The following is an 18,101-nucleotide window of genomic DNA, read 5'->3' as shown; positions in this document are numbered from 1 at the left end:
TACAAAGACCTGATTGGACAAAGAGCCTCCCCTTCTGACTGCACATCAGTATATATTATTGATTATCTGTAATACTCATCAATTTTCAGTAATAGGAGAATGAAATCATATTCATTAATTTTGAAAAGACTTTCTTTATTAAGATATATTTTGCAGACCAAATTAGATTGTTATGATACAAGTTAGATACAATATTATGAGGTCATTCAAATATTTTAATAAAAATGTTTAATAGGAAAATCTTGCTGGTTGTAAAAGTTTTATTTTAGAATTCTGATAAATATCCACAGTAAAAGTGAAATTATTTCTTATGTTGGCATTACACAAATTACCTCAAGCTTACTGCACTTTATAGAATGTAATTATATAGTTCTAATTATATACAACAAAGTACCTCAAAATGACTTTATTGAATTTTTATCTATATGTACACATTTAAACTGCTCCTTATGTCATGAATAAAGCTCTCTTTACATATAATTTATGCATTTGTATATTTTGTCTCAAGCATATGAATGATTTATTTAGTCATTGAAACATGAAAGAAAACTGCATATGCATTAGAATTTTTTTTTACATTTGCAGCAGTGCACAAACCTGCTACATACCTAATTATGCACAAGCCAAAAACAATGTCACCTCTTCTGTATAATAAATCTATGGCTCACATTTTTATACTCAGTATTGACAATTTTTGTTACTGTTCCTTTTACAAGCCGCAGAGTTAATTTCAGATAATGTAGATATAACTGTAAATAATAGCTATACGGATTTCCATGTTCTTATCACGGCTGGGCAGATTATCACCTTATATCCTGTTTATTCTGTCTGACTCTGGCCTAATCTTTTCTGCATGCTTCATCCGCTATAATCCATTTACACTCTATAGCGTGGCACTGGAAAGAGCACCACTCAGCTTACTTGCCAACACTGTGCTCACTTACTCTGCCATAATACTCATTGTCATCCTTGGAGAGAGGCTTTTACGTGAAGATATTTCTCTGCCCAATCACGGCTGCCCCTGTCCATTACATAATCTCTGGAGCTGTCATTCACATTTAAGGTTTGGAGTTTTTATTGGACAATGCTGAGGTCAGTCTGGTAGTAGTCTGTGAATTTGAAAAAAGTTAACATGTTGCTATGTAATCAAATGAAGTTTTAAAAAAGTTTAAAAAATCGATTTCAGCATTTTTAGAATCTATCTATCTATCTATCTATCTATCTATCTATCTATCTATCTATCTATCTATCTATCTATCTATCTATCTATCTATATTTTTGGGTGAGGAGGGCAGTTATTGGTAGAAAATAGAAAACACATGGTCATATGATGGTCATCTTCATGGCATTACATGTGTGAAATAAGGTTACTGATTAGATTATCAAGGTTATTGATTAGATTATCATGTGGTAGTGATATAAAGATCTACTGTACCTAATGTACATTGTTCTAAGTGAATGTATTTATTTAAGACACTATTACGCTAATGGGCTTTTAGAGCACAGTAAATCAGTTGGGAGAACTAGTAGGGAGCAGAAGGGCTTTCACTGCTTGTACATTCTTCCTCACACCATGAATGCCACTACAAGCTATTCACATACCTGAAAGATCGTCTTATCCATTTAGTTTTCTTTTTCTCCCTTATCGCATTATTTTTATTTTTCACATCAGTTAATAAAACCCATACAACCATTAGCCATTGTCCAGCATGTTGTTTATTAACAGGATCCTACTGGATGACTTTTCAGCTCTTTTCTTCCTGCTTCAACTCATAGAACGATCCTTTATGGCAGTCTGAACGCATTTAAATCGGCTCTGTTTTCGGAATCTGAACACATTTAAATCGGCTCCTCTATGAGATTTCCCCTATCCTGATATACAGCTGTAATTCTTCCCTATCTCTCCTCAGCTTCCTTCACGAATGTAATGTGGTTTCCGCAAATAAGATCTGCAGCATTAATCAATTGGAAGTGCGCTGCATTAGGGAGGTGCGTGTCCTGCTGCCCCTCAGCACAGCACAAAGACAGAGACTCACAGTAAACTCGTATCCCCAGGCTTATCGACTCTTATAACGGGTGCTGATCACCACTGCGCTGATAGCATGCACCAAACCCATTACATTAATTATGTGCAAGCTACTAATTTTCCAGAAAAATGCATTTGAAAGGCCAGGTCTGTATAACAGGAGTATGCTGTCTTGTGTGTTATTTTATTGATTAATTTCTAGTTAGCATTGGCAGTGTGACCCAGCGATGGTGTTTAATAGGAATGCTCTGCTGAAGGCACTTGGGGTCCTGTAAATAGCAGTCTATGAACTGTATCCACATCAGTGCTTCATAGATAGGAGCTCAGCAATATATTTAAAAACCAATTTATTCACACCGTATTGCAGATTGCACAGATTGAATGGAGGAGTCAGATCCACTACTTCCAAATTCTCCATGGACACCACTCATCCCATTCCAATGCAATCGCTCTCTCCCTCTCCACTCCTTTATCTCACCCCACTTCACAAACTCTTGTGACTAATATTTCTCCAAGAGGAGTTTGGGTAAAAACCATTTCAGTTTGGAAAATCCCCAATAGTCTCGAGAGGAGTGACTTGAATGAGCTGAAGTATGCTCAATGCTGCTCTGACAATTTATGGAAAAATATAAAACACACACCAAATGGTTACATGACTTGTGAATATTTGTTTCTTAATTACTGTGCCATTAGTTTGAGTGGTGAGTCTGTGTATATGTGTGTGTGTGTGAACATGCTCTTGTCTGTGAGTTTGAATGTGAGTGTGTGTGTGTGTGTGTGTGTGTGTGTGTGTGTGTGTGTGTGCCGTGTTTCAGCATGCCCTTCATACAGCTTCCCTGATCACACATGGCACTGTAAACTCCTGCCTCTCCCTGGGTGCCTGCTTACCCAAGGCCTGGCCTCCTGATACCACCATGAGGTTCCAGAGACAGCGACAGGCAGAGAGAAAGAGAGAGAGAGAGAGAGAGAGAGAGAGAGAGAGAGAGAGAGAGAGAGGGAAGGAGGGAGGGAGCGAAAGGGAGAATATGATTAATCAGATCTCCTAACTGCCGGATGGCCCCGAGAGACCCCCCCCCAGACTAAGGCTTCTAGGTGTCTTTCCCACATGAACACATCAATCACATTGGAACCATCATTGTCAAAGTGTTTAGAAAAGGGGGAGGACAAGGATGAAATGTGCCAAGTGGAGGCCACATAAACATCCCCTGCCTGCTTCCTTCAGCTGTAGCATAACTGTGCCAGAGCGCTCTCACGGTCTCTCCTTCTCTCTCTCCCTGGATCTCTCTCTCTCTTTCCTTTCCTCAAAGAGTTAAGCATAGCCAGTTGTTATCGATAGGGCATAATCTGTGCCAGCACAGTATCATGTGGGTAGTTCAGATCTGCCTCTGGGCATAGAGACTGGAGATCTTATTGCACAGTCAGGTCACTTTTATTGCCAATTCACTTCATCCATAAATGAGGCTCTATGTGCAGAAATAGGACATTGGGCCTTGATTGTGTTTTAATGTAGAAACGTTCATTAGTTGGATAAACTATGCTATTTTAGTATGCAATTATTTTACATGATCTAATAAGAAAAATATCTTACCCACACTTCTGTAATAACCTAAATTAGTCATTGTTAAATATAAAAGGTGAGACACTTTCTGTTCTTAATATTTGGCATTTGTATTGTGTAATACTGGGCAGCCCAGCTGAAATAAAAAGGCCAACAATAAATCTACTGTGTGACACATTACCATTAAATTAAAAACTACTCCAACAAACAAGCACGGTTATTTGGAATTAGTATGTGCACTAAACTTAAATAGTGACTTCTGCAAAGACATTAAGGTTGATAGTATACATTCATCTTAAACTATAGAAGGCACTTTGAGAGAAGTTTTGTCTCCGAATCCCTTGTAAATGGACATGTTTATTGTTCTAGTCTGCTAGCTATGGAGACAATCCCAGTGATGTTTTTCGGTGTGTCATTCAGATGCAAAGCAGGGCCATCCAGACGCTCAGCCCAGACTCTCTTATCTACGGCGTCTCGAGACACTGCCTTTCCTCGCCGATGTGAATGGCTCTGCCGTCGTCAGATAGCAACAGGAGAATATGCTTTCTGTTGTGGCGGTATGAGGGCAGCGTAGAGGGCGAACGAGAGTGAGAGAGCGAGAGAAGGAGAGGCCTGCATAATCAGGGTCTAATATTAAACGGCGGACATGCTGTCCTGCAGGCTGACATGCTGTCCTGCAGTGATCCACACTGGCCTCAACAATATCATCCTGAGTGCATTCCTTCCTGAGCCCTGGCTTCCCCACATTTATAAACACTTGTGATGCTCACGCAGTTGCTCTATTTGCTTGTGGCCTTATTTTCATAATTATAGGACACATAAGATGTTACAATCATAAATAAAAACCACATTCACGTTTAGCGTATATATATATATATATATATATATATATATATATATATATATTTACTTTTCTCCACCAGAAATGCTATTTATGAACAGTCGCACATTCTTGGCACATTTTGGACTGCTCCCTCTCTTCTATTTACATCATGGAGCCTCTTTCAGCGAGCACTGCACACATGAGCTCTATGTATTTGATATGACTCATAAGTGCACCCACTTGACACACTCAGCCATTCACACCTATGGAGAAGCCCAGTGGAGAGAGGAGGTAGAGTCTCCTCAGGCAGCTTCTTGAGGAGACTTGCGCCTTGACTCTCCTAACTGGGAGCTCCAAGCGCTGTCCACGCTTCTCCTCTCTCCTTGTCCCCTCCGCCGGCACTCTCAGGCCCCCCGGCCCCGAGGCAGGGCCCCGCTGCAGCGATGCGCTAGCCAGTGCAGTCTCCCGGCTGAGACGATAAGGCGGTTGATCTGCTAATCTTGACACGTGTTGCTGACATCATCACTGTTGTGGGTGCATGAAGGAGAAGGAGGAGGAGGAGGAGGAGGAGGAGGAGGAGGAGGAGGAGGAGGAGGAGGGGGCAGCTTGTGCAGATCGAGGCTGGAGTGGTCGAACACACGAAAGCCCAGCCCAGTGCCTCAAGTAAAAAACAGGCACACGTTGCTGAGACTAATAAAACACCTTTTTATCCAATTGCCATATTTTGATGATTCAGTCATGCACCTCCTTTCCAGATATTATTTAATAGACCTCATTTTCATTGATCGCACTCTGTTCTTTCATTGAACTGGACCCATTTCCTTTAACAAATGCCAAAAGAATGAAAGTGAACAAAATGTGCTTATGTAGAAAGTTCTTCAATGTTCCTTGTTCCATTAAAACTCATAATTACAGGCGAACACTTTGTCATAGCGAGAGCATGGCAACCCAGCACTTCACTCTCTCCCAGGTTAAACATTGGCAGATGGAGGCTGTCGACAGCTTCGTTTGTGAGTAGAATTAATTAGCAGTCACGGCAGCTGACACATCAGTTTTGCACTGACCTACAGTTCAGAATAACGGTTCATTTCGGAGGGTTTGCATGGAACGTCCATCTCACTGACATCAGCTTGAGCGGCTTGATTTATAATTAATGTTTTTTTGGTCTCCGAGGTATAGTGGGAATACTAAGTGGAAATGTGAGGAACCTGTGAAGAGGCAGCGGGTGGCTGTTCCCAGACATGTTTGCTAAAGCAGATATATTTCTGATAGACAGTGTCTGGGGTTCAAAAGAGGACAGAGTCTGGCTGCAGGAGTGGTAGTGGGGGGAGGGGGGTTGCTCTGTGTGTTCTCCAGCCAACATGGCAGTAAGGCAGCTGACGGAGGCAGCTGGATGAAGGAAAGGAAATGCATTTGCTCTGCAGCTCCACCCAAAGTGTAAATGTTGCAGGTTATTTCCATGAAGTTTCATCATGGTAGTGGCCAGGACAGCCCACTCTGTGGTAATCTGCTGTTCTGCACCACATTGCTGTTTGCCTTGGCAAGAGCACCCCGCAGCCTCTAACACACAAGCATTTGGGCGACTCTGTATTGCACTTGGGGCATGTGTGTGTGTGTTCATGTGTGACAGAAACAGTGAGAGAGAGAAAAAGAGAATCTTTGTTTTGTAGAACTGTGGGAACAAATACATTAATATTGTAAATGTTTGAGATACTGTAAATGTATATTCAGATAAACACACATAATTAATGGTAAACCATTTGGGTTACTGAATAAATCAATATTTATAATATGACTGAGATATTTGCATTTCCTAATTGCATGTAACAGTAATTAATCTGGCAGGTATCTGTCACACTTGAAGAGAAGTACAGATAGGTGAGTCTGATCATGTTTAAAAGGTCTTTTTCTGGCATTCACTTATTTTGAGTGTAGTGGTTTAATAATATCAGAGAACATAAGAAATACATTTATTCCGTAAGAAAAGAAAAAAGCCTGAAGTGAATGGCTGAAATATAAATGAACTGTGAATGTTGAATCAACTCCATGCAGGTTTTCGTTACTGTGCTCTTTGTTAATTAGATGGCGTTTTTATTGCCAACAGCCTGTGGGTTCCCTGGCAGACTGCTGTAATGATATTTGAGTCTATAAATAAAACATTTAAGCCTACGATTAAATCTTGTCTGACCTTATTGTTGTGTGCTGTAGCCACAACACCAAAAAAAAAATTATGTGAAAAAAAAAAGTCTCAGCCTTAACATTAAAATATGATATGGATAAGATTGCCTCTTGAGTTTTATAATGTCCAAATGTAAACCCAATTTCTTTTATTACCTGCGATTTTCTCTTTGTGGGAGAAAACAAGGGTAGGCCACAGCGAAGCCACACGCATTCTCAGCTGAAAATATCAAGCCATTCTTCACCTTTTGTTCTCTGCGAGACAGAGAAGGGAGTCCTGCTGTGTCCTGAAAGAGTGCTGAGCAAAATGAAGGATGAAGTGCCACCCCGGCCTCCGCGGAGACCAGCCGCTCAGCACTGCGGCTTGGCCCCGTCTCCACACCGTGGAGGAGGGTCTTGGTTTGTAACGAGCTCTAATCCTATTGTTTGATCCAATTATCCCGCTTGTGGGGCTCTGCTGACGAAACCGATGAGAAAGAGCAGATCAACCATATTCTGTCTGAGCACGTACACCCTGCTACAATGACAGACATATAGCTAGAGAGACAGACAGACAGACAGACCGACAACACAAAGGAAAACTGAGTGAGGCACTCACATGGCACTTAGATATTATCCAGGTAACAATGAAAGATTACATCATATCAGCAGGCATGGATTCTTCAAGGTTCCTTGTTGATCCTCTTAACAGCAAGTGTCTGTTGTCCAGGGTGCAAAATGGAAAACCATTGAACCTAAGAGGTAAAGCTGTTATGGTGGTCCAAGGATCTGAGAGGCAGTCGTGAATAAACAAAAATGGCTCTGTCGATGAGCGTGGACATAGACAAGCCAACCACAGGGGCTTGGAAGTTGCCAAAGCATCTTTCACATGAAGAGGAGAAAGGAAGCTCAGGAGGTGGGTGTGGCTCAGACCCTGCTCAGGCCTGCAGGCGTGGCTGGGCCCCTCCCACATAAGCATGTGCTCTATGACAGTGAAGGCACTGATGAGGACCAGGCCATTGGAGGTGGGTATCGACTGGGCTTGGGGGGCATGGACTCGTTCAGGCTGAGGGGGCACACACTCCAGACTGCACAAATCAAAGTAATTGTGATGGAGCAAGAGTGGTGATCGATGACTGATTACTCCACTGGATCAAAACATCTGCTTTCTGCCACTCGCTAACAGATCATTTTGATAACATTTAATTACGTAAAGGGTCACTGGACCAATTAGATTATAGCTCAATTATTCCAGAAAATGGAATTGAAAAGAGAGGACAAATCTTCAGTTGAGAAGAGATTTTTAAGACTGGTGGATGTAAATGTTGTAAATGTCACTGCCCTTATGGTGTGATTCATTAATATGAAACACATCACCATGAGGTAGTGGTGGTTGTAATGTTGAGAAAAATGGTTTCTTGTGCTCAAATTTATCTCTGTTGTAAATGTGGATAATAAATAAATGTATAAAAACATTTGAACACATAAAACTGATTTCACTGTGATGTTCAATTTTCATGATAATTGTAATAAAACAATTTAAAGCTATGCACTTTTCAAGCAGATCAAGATATATAATTGGAGTTCTGCTTCTTACAGGTTCAAATGACAGTATAATATTAAATAAAAGTTCTTTCTTGGGAAATAATAAATGGCATCCATTTTCAGACCCCTTATGTCCAAGGTCACTTTCCCTGCTCTTCAAAATACACAATGGATTTTCAGGCATAAACAGAAAAACTAAATACACATACACCCTCCCACACCCAGACCCACATCCACTCACACAACCAAGACCAGGCCACTGCCAGGTGGACCAGCACAAAAAGGACTCAAACACAGAGAGACACAAAGGGAATGGCTCACCTGCTGAGGACATACCAGCCCAACCAGCCTGTGATTGGATCAGCCACTTGATAGGAGAGAGAACATAAACCAAATCCAGAGAGAGAGAGAGAGAGAGAGAGAGAGAGAGAGAGAGAGAGAGAGAGAGAGAGAGAGAGAGAGAGAGAGAGAGAGAGAGAAGGGGAGGTTGATGACAGTTCCCTGCAGAGGTGAAACTTCTCAAAGGCACTGAGAGGAAAGATGACACTTCATCCGCCATCATTTGATGGGATTCAGGGCGGGTTATGGATCCTGTCACACAGCCAAATGAAGTGAGGGGAAGCAGTCAGGTCCCTGGGCCCTTTTCCACCCATAGCCTCCCAGTAAATATAATCCATTATTGATAGTGAAAAAAAAGTTCAATCTTATTAGTTTTAAAATTAACACTTCTGGGAGGAACTTTCAAGCATAAAGCCTTTTACTACTTTTAACATTATGTAGAATTATTATTATTAAATTATTAATATAGAATTATTAGTAAATGTAGAATTGGTGACTTTGTTCACAATTTTCACAAACATTTCACAAACATTGGTTGCTATATATAGATTAATTGCTCCACATTATGAATGATCTTTCAGGTATGTAGCAATGCACGTATAACGAATATCATCTTCCAGTGAGGGGTCTCCTTAGCCTGGTCAGTGGTGGTTGCTGGATATAGTATAGGCCACGCTGTTTATGCTCATTATTTTGTGGTTCAAAGACAGAATGCTGCCTCTATGCTATTGTTCACAGCAGTTTCTAACTCTAATGAAGGCTGACACTTGGATGTCCAACACTAAACACATGATAAATAGAAAAACAGGGTCTGTAGAACAAACAGTGTAAATGTGGTTTCTACTAGTGAAGTCCTGTGTTTTCATTGCTCTCTGTTCAATGCGTGTGCATAATTAATGACATTTTGTAAGGTCAATACTTCTATATTAAATACTTAATTACCAATGTAAGCGCACTGAAGTATTTTTACTTTGGTGCTTTAAGTCTTTTGAAGTTTTACCTCAACACTTTGAACTTTCCCACAGTGCAGGTTTGTGGTTTTGCTGTCATCATACTCAAAAAACAGAAATAAAAAAAACCCAAACAGCACAGAGTTCAAACATTATTTTATGCATTCATTCTTGTTCTCAGAATGAAATAATGATACTAATACCAACTACAAGCATTTAAACAGCTCAGATCTGTGCATTCTCCTCAGTGCCACTGCAGAGGGTTAAATGGATTGGCTTAAGTTACTAAAAACTCCTATTAATGAGCAGATTATTGGTAATTTAATTCTCATAATACTGAGTTGCTGAAGGAGATAACATCTAGATCATGATGCATGAGTAAAAGTGTTTTCTAATTACTCCTGAACCATTTCTCTACAAAATGTTTGAATTGAATGCTATAAACACTGAGATGTAGTATGTCAGGGGTGCACAAATACTGTACAGGGAATAGACAGGTACTCAGTTCACACAGCAACATTCAGACTGATATTAAACATGTACACTATTAAAAAAGCCAGATAAATGACTCAATTAGTTTGATGAAGTCATGAAATATGCAATGTAATGAAATTTGTATGACCTGATTAGGAATGTTCCCATTTCCAAGTAATAATGGCAAATTATTTAAAAATATGCAGGGAACTTCATTGACCCAGTGAAATGCAATCTAAAAAAGGGATTAATCACATTAAGGTGGAGATTATTCCCAAAATGTAAAATGGACACTGGGGAACTGGATTTGTCATGCTCAGATATAGCATACATCCTATTTGACAGTAAATGTTTTAAGTACAATACCATGTCATCACATGAAACTGCTTTTTTAAAAATGTCAAACACTATACTGGACAGTTGTACAAAGGCAAAAAAGAAGCATATTGGTTTAGTGACTACATCTGTTCATTGTTCATAGAATTCTTAATGTTTACATTTCCCTTTATTTAAAACCACACAAACACACACAAAAACAAGCTACACGAAACAAGATACATGATCATCCTAATACCTTTGAGTCACAAACAGTGCCACAAAAACCCAAAAAGTATATTAGTGAGATCAATGACATATCCGTCACAAACTAACAGTATTATCTTATCAGTATGATTGTTTGTTTATTTCATTTACTCAGTTAGGTTCATGTTTACTTAGATATGAACATCACTTATATATGAATCATAGAGCCATGCACAGAGCAAAAAACATGCAGACATGCAATACAGAGTACAATGTTTACCAAACATTGCAAGACACTAACTGTATTTGAATCTCATTTTAGAGTAAACATGCATTTGGCTACAATTAGAAACATTTTAATAAATTCACTGGTGCAGAAATAGGAATGAGAAGTGATAGGTTCTTTGTCTGCAGCAGGTTGTTAATTTGTTAATTTCTGGAATAAATGGATCAAATTAATCTTCATACAGAAACACCACCTAGACAGGCTATTTTCAAGTACAATTCACACCTGCTTAGTTAATGCTTCATGTCTTTTAAACAACTGTTTAGGTGCTCTAATATTTCGAACAATGTCCGATTTATGGAACAATGACAGAATATGGGACTGCAGGCTCTGGAGAACAACACACGCTTAAGCTTTCCTTCAGATACGACTGACTCGGGAATCAGTGGAGGTGAAGGTCTCCCTGCATGTGGTAGAAAGCAAGAGACAGTCAAAAAAGAATGAAGTTTCCCTACTATGTAATACTGAGAAGCAGGCCTCAGGACAGTACAGTGTAATACACTGTGATCAAAAGAACACTGACTGTTCAGAGCAACAATCAGCTGTACTGATTGTACAACTGATTTTGTACTCTTATCTTCAAGAGCACATCTAAAAATATTGACAAACAGAAATATTTAAAATGTTTAATGTCCTGGTTTGCTTTATGGTTCATAAGGCTGGCTCTTAAATTGTGCAGACAGTTACATTGTTATAAACCTATCATTGCTTCTAAAATACCAGCTAAATGTGTGCTTAACAACACAGAAAGTTTGTTTTTTAAAACCTAATGCACGGGAGACCAGTCTGCTCTAGGCTTGAAGAATGACAGGTCTCAGTTTATGCTGCATCATGAGAAAAGTAGCAGCTCTAAAATCTTAATGGACAGCTAACAGAAGATAAGTTATTTATTGAGAATGAACCTATTGCTGATATGAGTCTGCACCTTAGGCAATAAAAAATTCCTAAAAGATGGATCTGTATTCATGCCAGAGAACTCGTGTGGGCTTTATTCAAACCAATAAAGAACAGTAAACAGTAGTCTGACCATCCACACTATGAGTACTGCATTGGATATTGGCCAGATATGTAAAAGACAGGCTCCTACACACTTTCAAAATTTAATGCAGTCCAACAATCAGTAAGCTGACTTACTCTGGGTCATATATGTGATCTACTGAACAAATGAGGCCCACGTGCATGGGCTAAATATTTTAATATTTAAATAGTTTCATTCAGATTAATTAGCAAATATTTGCTTAACAAATGAAACTATACTAGACTTTGGGATGCTTCTTCCACCGTTAAATCCATACACTGTTTGTTGCGCTTCACCGCACATGCCCTGGCCCGAGAAATTTTCAGCGTTTTTAAGAAAAATCTGCGCCTAGATGAATCTGCGGCAGTTATCTGAATCCTGGCACTTCGAAAAAATCAACAGCAGCGGAAAGACTATTGAAATAATCCACTTAACTCCAAGAACTAATAAAACATTCTTGAAGGTTAAAGGTGTGACAAGGTACCAACAGTGTTGCGGCTAGCTCGAGTAGAGAGAGAACACCTTTGCATAATTTGGGCTGTGGAATTCAAACTGTCATGTTTATATCAAAACGTTTTTCAGTCCTATAGCGCCCGTACCCGTTTCTTCTGCATACATCAGAATGAATTCAAATTACCCTCAAGCAGATGGTCTTTTGACAGCAGTCTCGAAGCCGGTCGTCTTGACTTCGCTATCCTGACAGAGACGTCTATGCACTGTCAGTGTGCGCGTGACGTCTATGCACTGTCAGTGTGCGCGCGCATTACGCCCTCCGCGAACACCAAAGTTTAGCCACGAAGTCAAAAAAAACTTTCCTCCCTGTCTTGTTGCGCAACTTGTCGTTTTCTTGCCTTTGCAGCCAGTTTCTGCTTTTCGGTGGCTTTAGCCTAATCTTCAGCCAGTCTGACCTGGAAAGGATAGTTTCAGTGGAGTCAAAACAAATGCGTAGTCGTCGTGCAGGGTTGTGTAAAGTGTGAGTGCACCAGGCTCCCCGGACCGCTCCCTTCGTTACAAGCTGTGGGATATCAAACAGGTCGTTGGACTATACGCAGTTCTCACTTTTGCTTCCTTTTACTCTCGAAACGAAAGCGGCTAAATTTTGCTTCAGCGAAAAGAAAATGGCTAGAATGCTGAGCAAGGACCTTCCGGATATCGAGGTAGAATCCGTCCTCAATACTAACCAAGATTCACAAACAACATTTTAAGCCATTTAACCTCGCCTTGTTCGCTCGTGCCTTTTTTAGTATAGTCATAGGCTACAAATCTAGTTTCTGTAATTCAGAAAATCCCTATGTAGTCTAATGCATGCAGCCCCATCTTCTGTATAAATATGGTAACTGTTCTTTTTAAGTGAACTAATATCGTAGAATATTAATCGTCATGCCTCATATGTCAATGTAGGTCTCGCCACAAACTGTATTTTACTCGATCCTTCTTTGTACAAAGTTCGACAGTTGTGTAAAAGTTGCAGAGGCAAGATTTGAATCGTGTAGAAATGTAGACAACTATTCTATAAAATTCCATAATATTTGCTATCCTGAGCATTTCAATTTAAAGCACTTTAGCGAAGGTATATTTACGTACATATGGAGAAGCTATGATACAATAGCCTCCGTTCACTCATGTGTGTGATAAAACTAAAGTAATGCAATTGAAATGTAGGCTACACACGATTACCTTGCAACAGTATAAGAACGTGGTGGTCTTCCTGAATAATGAAACGTGTTACAATCGTAATCAGTCTTTATTGTAAATGTGTTACCCCATTTATTTCGATACTACTGGTTTGTGGTGCATTTCTTGGAAAACGCTAGCCTTCTACTATATAACAGTGACCTGGTTACTGTATGCGCTTAATGTAACTACAGTACATTCCTGCTACATTCCTGCTCTCACGTAAAGTGTAGTTTGTACTGTGCTGCAGACGTGAGTTTCACATGGGTCCTCCTCTGTGTACCGTTGCGTTTGAGGAGAAGGCATCCTAACCTGTCAAGGTGCACCATTATGCGGTGCAGGAACACCTAGACAGATGTTTTTACTGGCTGCCTGTGCTGGACTGTGGCCATTAGTGGAATACACGGGGCTGTATACGTGCGTCATCGACCTATAACCAGTTTATAATTAGCTATCCTGTTACAGGAGAGATATACAGAGGCCTTTGACCGTGGCTGAAGTTCCTGCCTTAGGACATGTAGTTTGGCTGTAGGTTGTGTACCACAGAAGGTACACCATGGCTCAATTTTTAAGCTCTTTAACCAGCATTAAATAAAGAGATATAGGTTAATAGATACGATAACAGCAACAACCACAACAAGAAAAACGTCTCCTGTGAGACATTTAAGAGAAACAGCATAAACTCACATCAAGTACTGCCTGAGAACTACCTGCTTTGTCAGTGAATACATTGAATAAACTTTGATCAATCTTTGTCTAGAAATCTCCTCCGTGGAGTACAAAAAAGGTTCTCATTTTGCTTCAAGCTTATTTACACAATTCTATTGAAAAAGTCATTGTTTTAGAAAAAGTAATGAATGTATTTATCTTCCAAGTTCCTTTTATCAAATATCACTCAGTTTGTCACCAACTCTTTTTTTATTAATTTACCTTTTTAATAAAAGAAAAATGAGGATATGTGTTAATTTTTAAAGATTCATTTATTCTTTGTTAGCTGGTTATACTAACAAAGAATTAAGTCACATGCAATTATTATGTCATTAATGCCATTAAAAAAAGGATGTAATAAACTATGTAATAAAATCTATGTAATAAGTATATCAATGGTCTTAGGTGTGTCACAGAAAATTCTGTGATGCAGCTCAGGAAGAGGGTGAAATAAATGGTCCTATATAGCAAGGGATGACTTATATTACACTGTAAACTGTCTATGTTTTATATATAACAGTAGGAACTGACATAATCTCATTTAGGGTAATTTCAAAGGGGGTGAATTGGGCCTTCATGTATGGCCAAAGACTTGCAGGGAAAAAAAGTGCTCCCTAAAACGAAATGACTGGTAACAATTGCAGGCTCTTACTGTAGCAGTGGACTCTTACAGTGGAACCTGATGGTGGAATCTGCTGTGGCTGTATTTCACCCTGACATACAATGTCCAGTAGAGGTCTATATTTATGATAAAGGGAGCAAGCAAAACCATAGTGCTACATAAAGGGACTGTAAAGTAGTTTAACATTAACACATTATGTTTAAAGCTTCATGGGTAATCCTCTGTTGAAGAAAGTACTTCGATCAACCAAATAAGGAGAAAGAAATGCAACACATTGCAATGTAAACAGTAAATAATAACAGTTTAGGTTAAATAAATGCCAGGCATTTACGAGCTGATTAGGACACACTATTTGAAAATACTCAATAAATTTGAGCGTCAAACCTTGCTTTTGACTTCAGACTTTCTTACACAGTCTCCAGAAAGCTCCATATTTATCTACTTCTTAAACAGTCTTCAGTGAAAGTGAGCCTTTCTAAAACAATTATATGCACACCATTGAAACCATTTGCACTTGGTCTCTCACCTTTACAGTCAGGTTCATTAAGGAGCATAATGGTGTTGGTTACGCCATGGATAACAGGAGATGTTTAGCACTTGTGCACATAGCAGTGCTCTCAGCAGGTTAACATGAGTAAAGATGGCCCAGGCGCCATACTGGGGGACTTTAATGCAACCTTTATGGAGAGCAGAGGGAAGTAAGTCAAGCCTTTCATTAGCATCTTTATTCAGGGAGTAATGACAACAGTGACGTGACCTTCGGCTCCCCACTGCACTTAAGACCGGGACTAAATGACTCCTGTCTGCCATTGAAAATGGCTTTCTAAATCTCATAATAATTGCCATCTCTGGAGCAATTAAATCCCCCATTTTTCTGTGGTCCTGTCAGATGTCTTATTTTAATATCCAGCCGCACTTCTGAAAGCGCTAAATGTGGGGCCCTTTTGTGTGTGTGTGTGTAGATTAATTAAAATCGTCCTGGATCGCCATTAGAGTTCATTAAAAAACCTACAGCAATACAACATTTAAACAAAGAGGTATGACTCCTCTGGCAGACCCTGGTGCCACTCCAGGCCTGCTCTCGCTGTGGATTTCTGGAACCCTGACAGGAGATTGCTCCAAAATAAAATGCAAATAGAATGTTATGGAAATGTTTGGCCACTCAAAAGGCTTGCATGTCATTGCTAATCACAATGGCTGTGTTGTGCTGTTTTTCAGCTTTTCACATGGGGGATTTACAAATCATCTTTCCATCACCATTTCTATCATATTAATACATTTAAGAAATTCTTTCTTTGTTGGTTATTTAGTTTAGTTTAGTTGAGTGTATGTCTTGAGTGTCTATCTTAAATCAGAACAAGTCAGAAAGGCATGATGTTAAGTCTGATCAACACATGCCTCGTTGATGTTCATCAGACATTATTTTTAGCTGATTTTCACATGGTTCATCTGTCAAGGAGCTGGCCATGGTGTCAGTCTGTGATAACGTCCACACGCACCCCCGCCTGCGGAGTGCTGTTCACTGGTGTACCGGCGTGGGTTTGGAGGCATGCAGGCCGTATGCATCATGCTGGTGGCACAAGAAAAAAAGTGGTTGAGGAGTAATTGCCCCCCTGGCAGAGTTGGGTCGGATTGCTCTTTTAATCAATCAGGGCAGCAGAGACGAGTCTGTGGCCTGTCATGAAGTCTGGCTCACCAATGAACGAGACAGGCACACAGAGCCAGTGCAGGCTCTCTGCCTGCTATACAATTTATTGCTGCCACCGCCCCCAAGCCCTATAGGGGGTGGGGGCATCCTCACCTGATCACATGGAACCCTTCTGTCTTCTACAATCTCCTTCGGCAAATCCACTGACCCTCCATGGAGTTCATAGCCCAGGGACCTTCATGCCAGCCTGCTTGCTTGCACAGCCATATAGCATGTGGCATATTGAACCTGTTTTCCTCATTCTTCCTCTCTCTCTCTCTCTCTCTCTCTCTCTCTCTCTCTCTCTCTCTCTCTCACATACACTCTCTCTCTCTATCCTCCACTGAGAGCAGATAAAGCCATGGTCATCAAACCCTGATTTCTTTACAGTTCATTTACCTTCTGCTTCTGTGCTAATTGTTTTTCGAGGCCCAACATGGCCAGGGACCATTTCAAAGGCCAAATAATGAGGCTTTGGCACATGTTGGCCATTACTGAATTAAACTGGCTTAGTGGGTGCCTGGTTTGACTCATGCATGCCCGGGGGTCTACCCTGAGTGGCTGGGGTCCCTGAGTGGCAGGCAGAGGGGAGGGCCCAGTGTGTTTTGGTCTGGAATGTTAGACTCGTTGACTGGTGAGCTCACTGGTGTGGGGAAAGAGAGTGCAACTGATACATACTGTGGGACTGACTCACACTATGAGGCTCTAAGGAAGTAGAACAGATGGCTAGAGTTTGTCTTGTTAACCCTTTAGAGACCTCAGAGCATACTAAAAGTACAATACTAACTGACAATTTGGCAGTAACATAAATTGATTTTCATCCATTAATTGACTAAGTCAGATTTCACTGCAAACTTTGACGCTAATTCTTTTTTCAAGCCTCATTCACCCGATATTGTACCTTATATTCGTTAGATGTCATTTAGCCATTTTATAGCTTAGCTGAATTGCTTAACAGGAGGAAGGACCTGGTGTTCCAAACATGCTGTTTTTTTTCACGCTTCATTGGCGCTTGGTGCCTCCTAAGTCTTTATGAGGTCTCTGATTGGTGGATAGCAGCAGAGCTGGCTTGGGTTATTGGTTAATAGCACTCTATCTGGCTCTTGATTTCAAGGAGAAAGCAGAAGCTTTCGAATGCATTGCCTCCCTCTGCCTGCAGTCCCATATGACATCTGTAGGCGGTCTTCTGTACATGGTTTATACATGAAAACATACATTATGTAGAAGGTGCAATGTTGCTCCTGCTCCCTTGGCTCCTTGACAGAGAAGGTCAGTTGAGGAGCTTTTAAGGAAACAGAACCTGCCCTCACGTTCCTGTGCACACCAGCAGCTTTCTTCACTGAGTGAGGACTAGGCAAAAACGCAGAGTCTCTAATCTGTGTTTCCCATCTATTTGGAAAATGGAATATGAAGCCAGGTGTGTTTTAAAAGTGTCCCACTCCTGTGCTGCTTTGTCTTCCAGATGAGAGATATCTTCAGGAGAGCATACTTATACAGAAGTGCTGAATTTGCATATGACATGTTGATTTTATTACCTGCGATGTGCTCATACAAATATGGCACTTGTGATGATGAAGCTCATCTCAAATAGGGTATTGATGTACTAACAATACGCATAGTATTGACGTAGGTTAAACAAATAGCATGCAAAACCAGTGAGTAAACATGGCCTGCACATTGCGGGCTTTCAGGGCATATTTCATTGAGATTCA

General features: G+C 40.3%; 1 protein-coding gene and 1 long non-coding RNA gene across 3 annotated transcripts in view; both read left to right on the top strand.

Annotated features, from left to right (window-relative positions):
• The window catches only part of LOC145651258 (uncharacterized), a 3,173-nt gene extending 2,693 nt beyond the window's left edge, over nt 1-480 (top strand). Inside the window, exon 2 of the long non-coding RNA XR_014117098.1 lies at nt 1-480. This exon is cut by the window's left edge and continues 2,393 nt beyond it. This is a non-coding gene — a long non-coding RNA (uncharacterized LOC145651258).
• Nucleotides 481-12,480: 12,000 nt separating this feature from the next.
• dpyda (dihydropyrimidine dehydrogenase a) overlaps nt 12,481-18,101 on the top strand; it is a 113,293-nt gene continuing 107,672 nt past the window's right edge. Inside the window, exon 1 of one of the 2 annotated variants that reach the window (XM_081696081.1) lies at nt 12,481-12,855. In XM_081696081.1, the coding sequence (XP_081552207.1) occupies nt 12,817-12,855 (39 nt within the window). In that variant the 5' untranslated portion in view covers nt 12,481-12,816. The remainder of the gene's footprint in view (nt 12,856-18,101) is intronic. The other variant, XM_027016151.3, reaches the window with a different exon arrangement.

This window comes from Electrophorus electricus, chromosome 14, assembly GCF_041902795.1.
Source record: "Electrophorus electricus isolate QZ-2024a chromosome 14, ASM4190279v1, whole genome shotgun sequence".
NCBI lineage: Eukaryota > Metazoa > Chordata > Actinopteri > Gymnotiformes > Gymnotidae > Electrophorus > Electrophorus electricus.
Note: the sequence above shows the minus strand (reverse complement) of the source record. Positions and strands in the feature narration are given on the sequence as shown.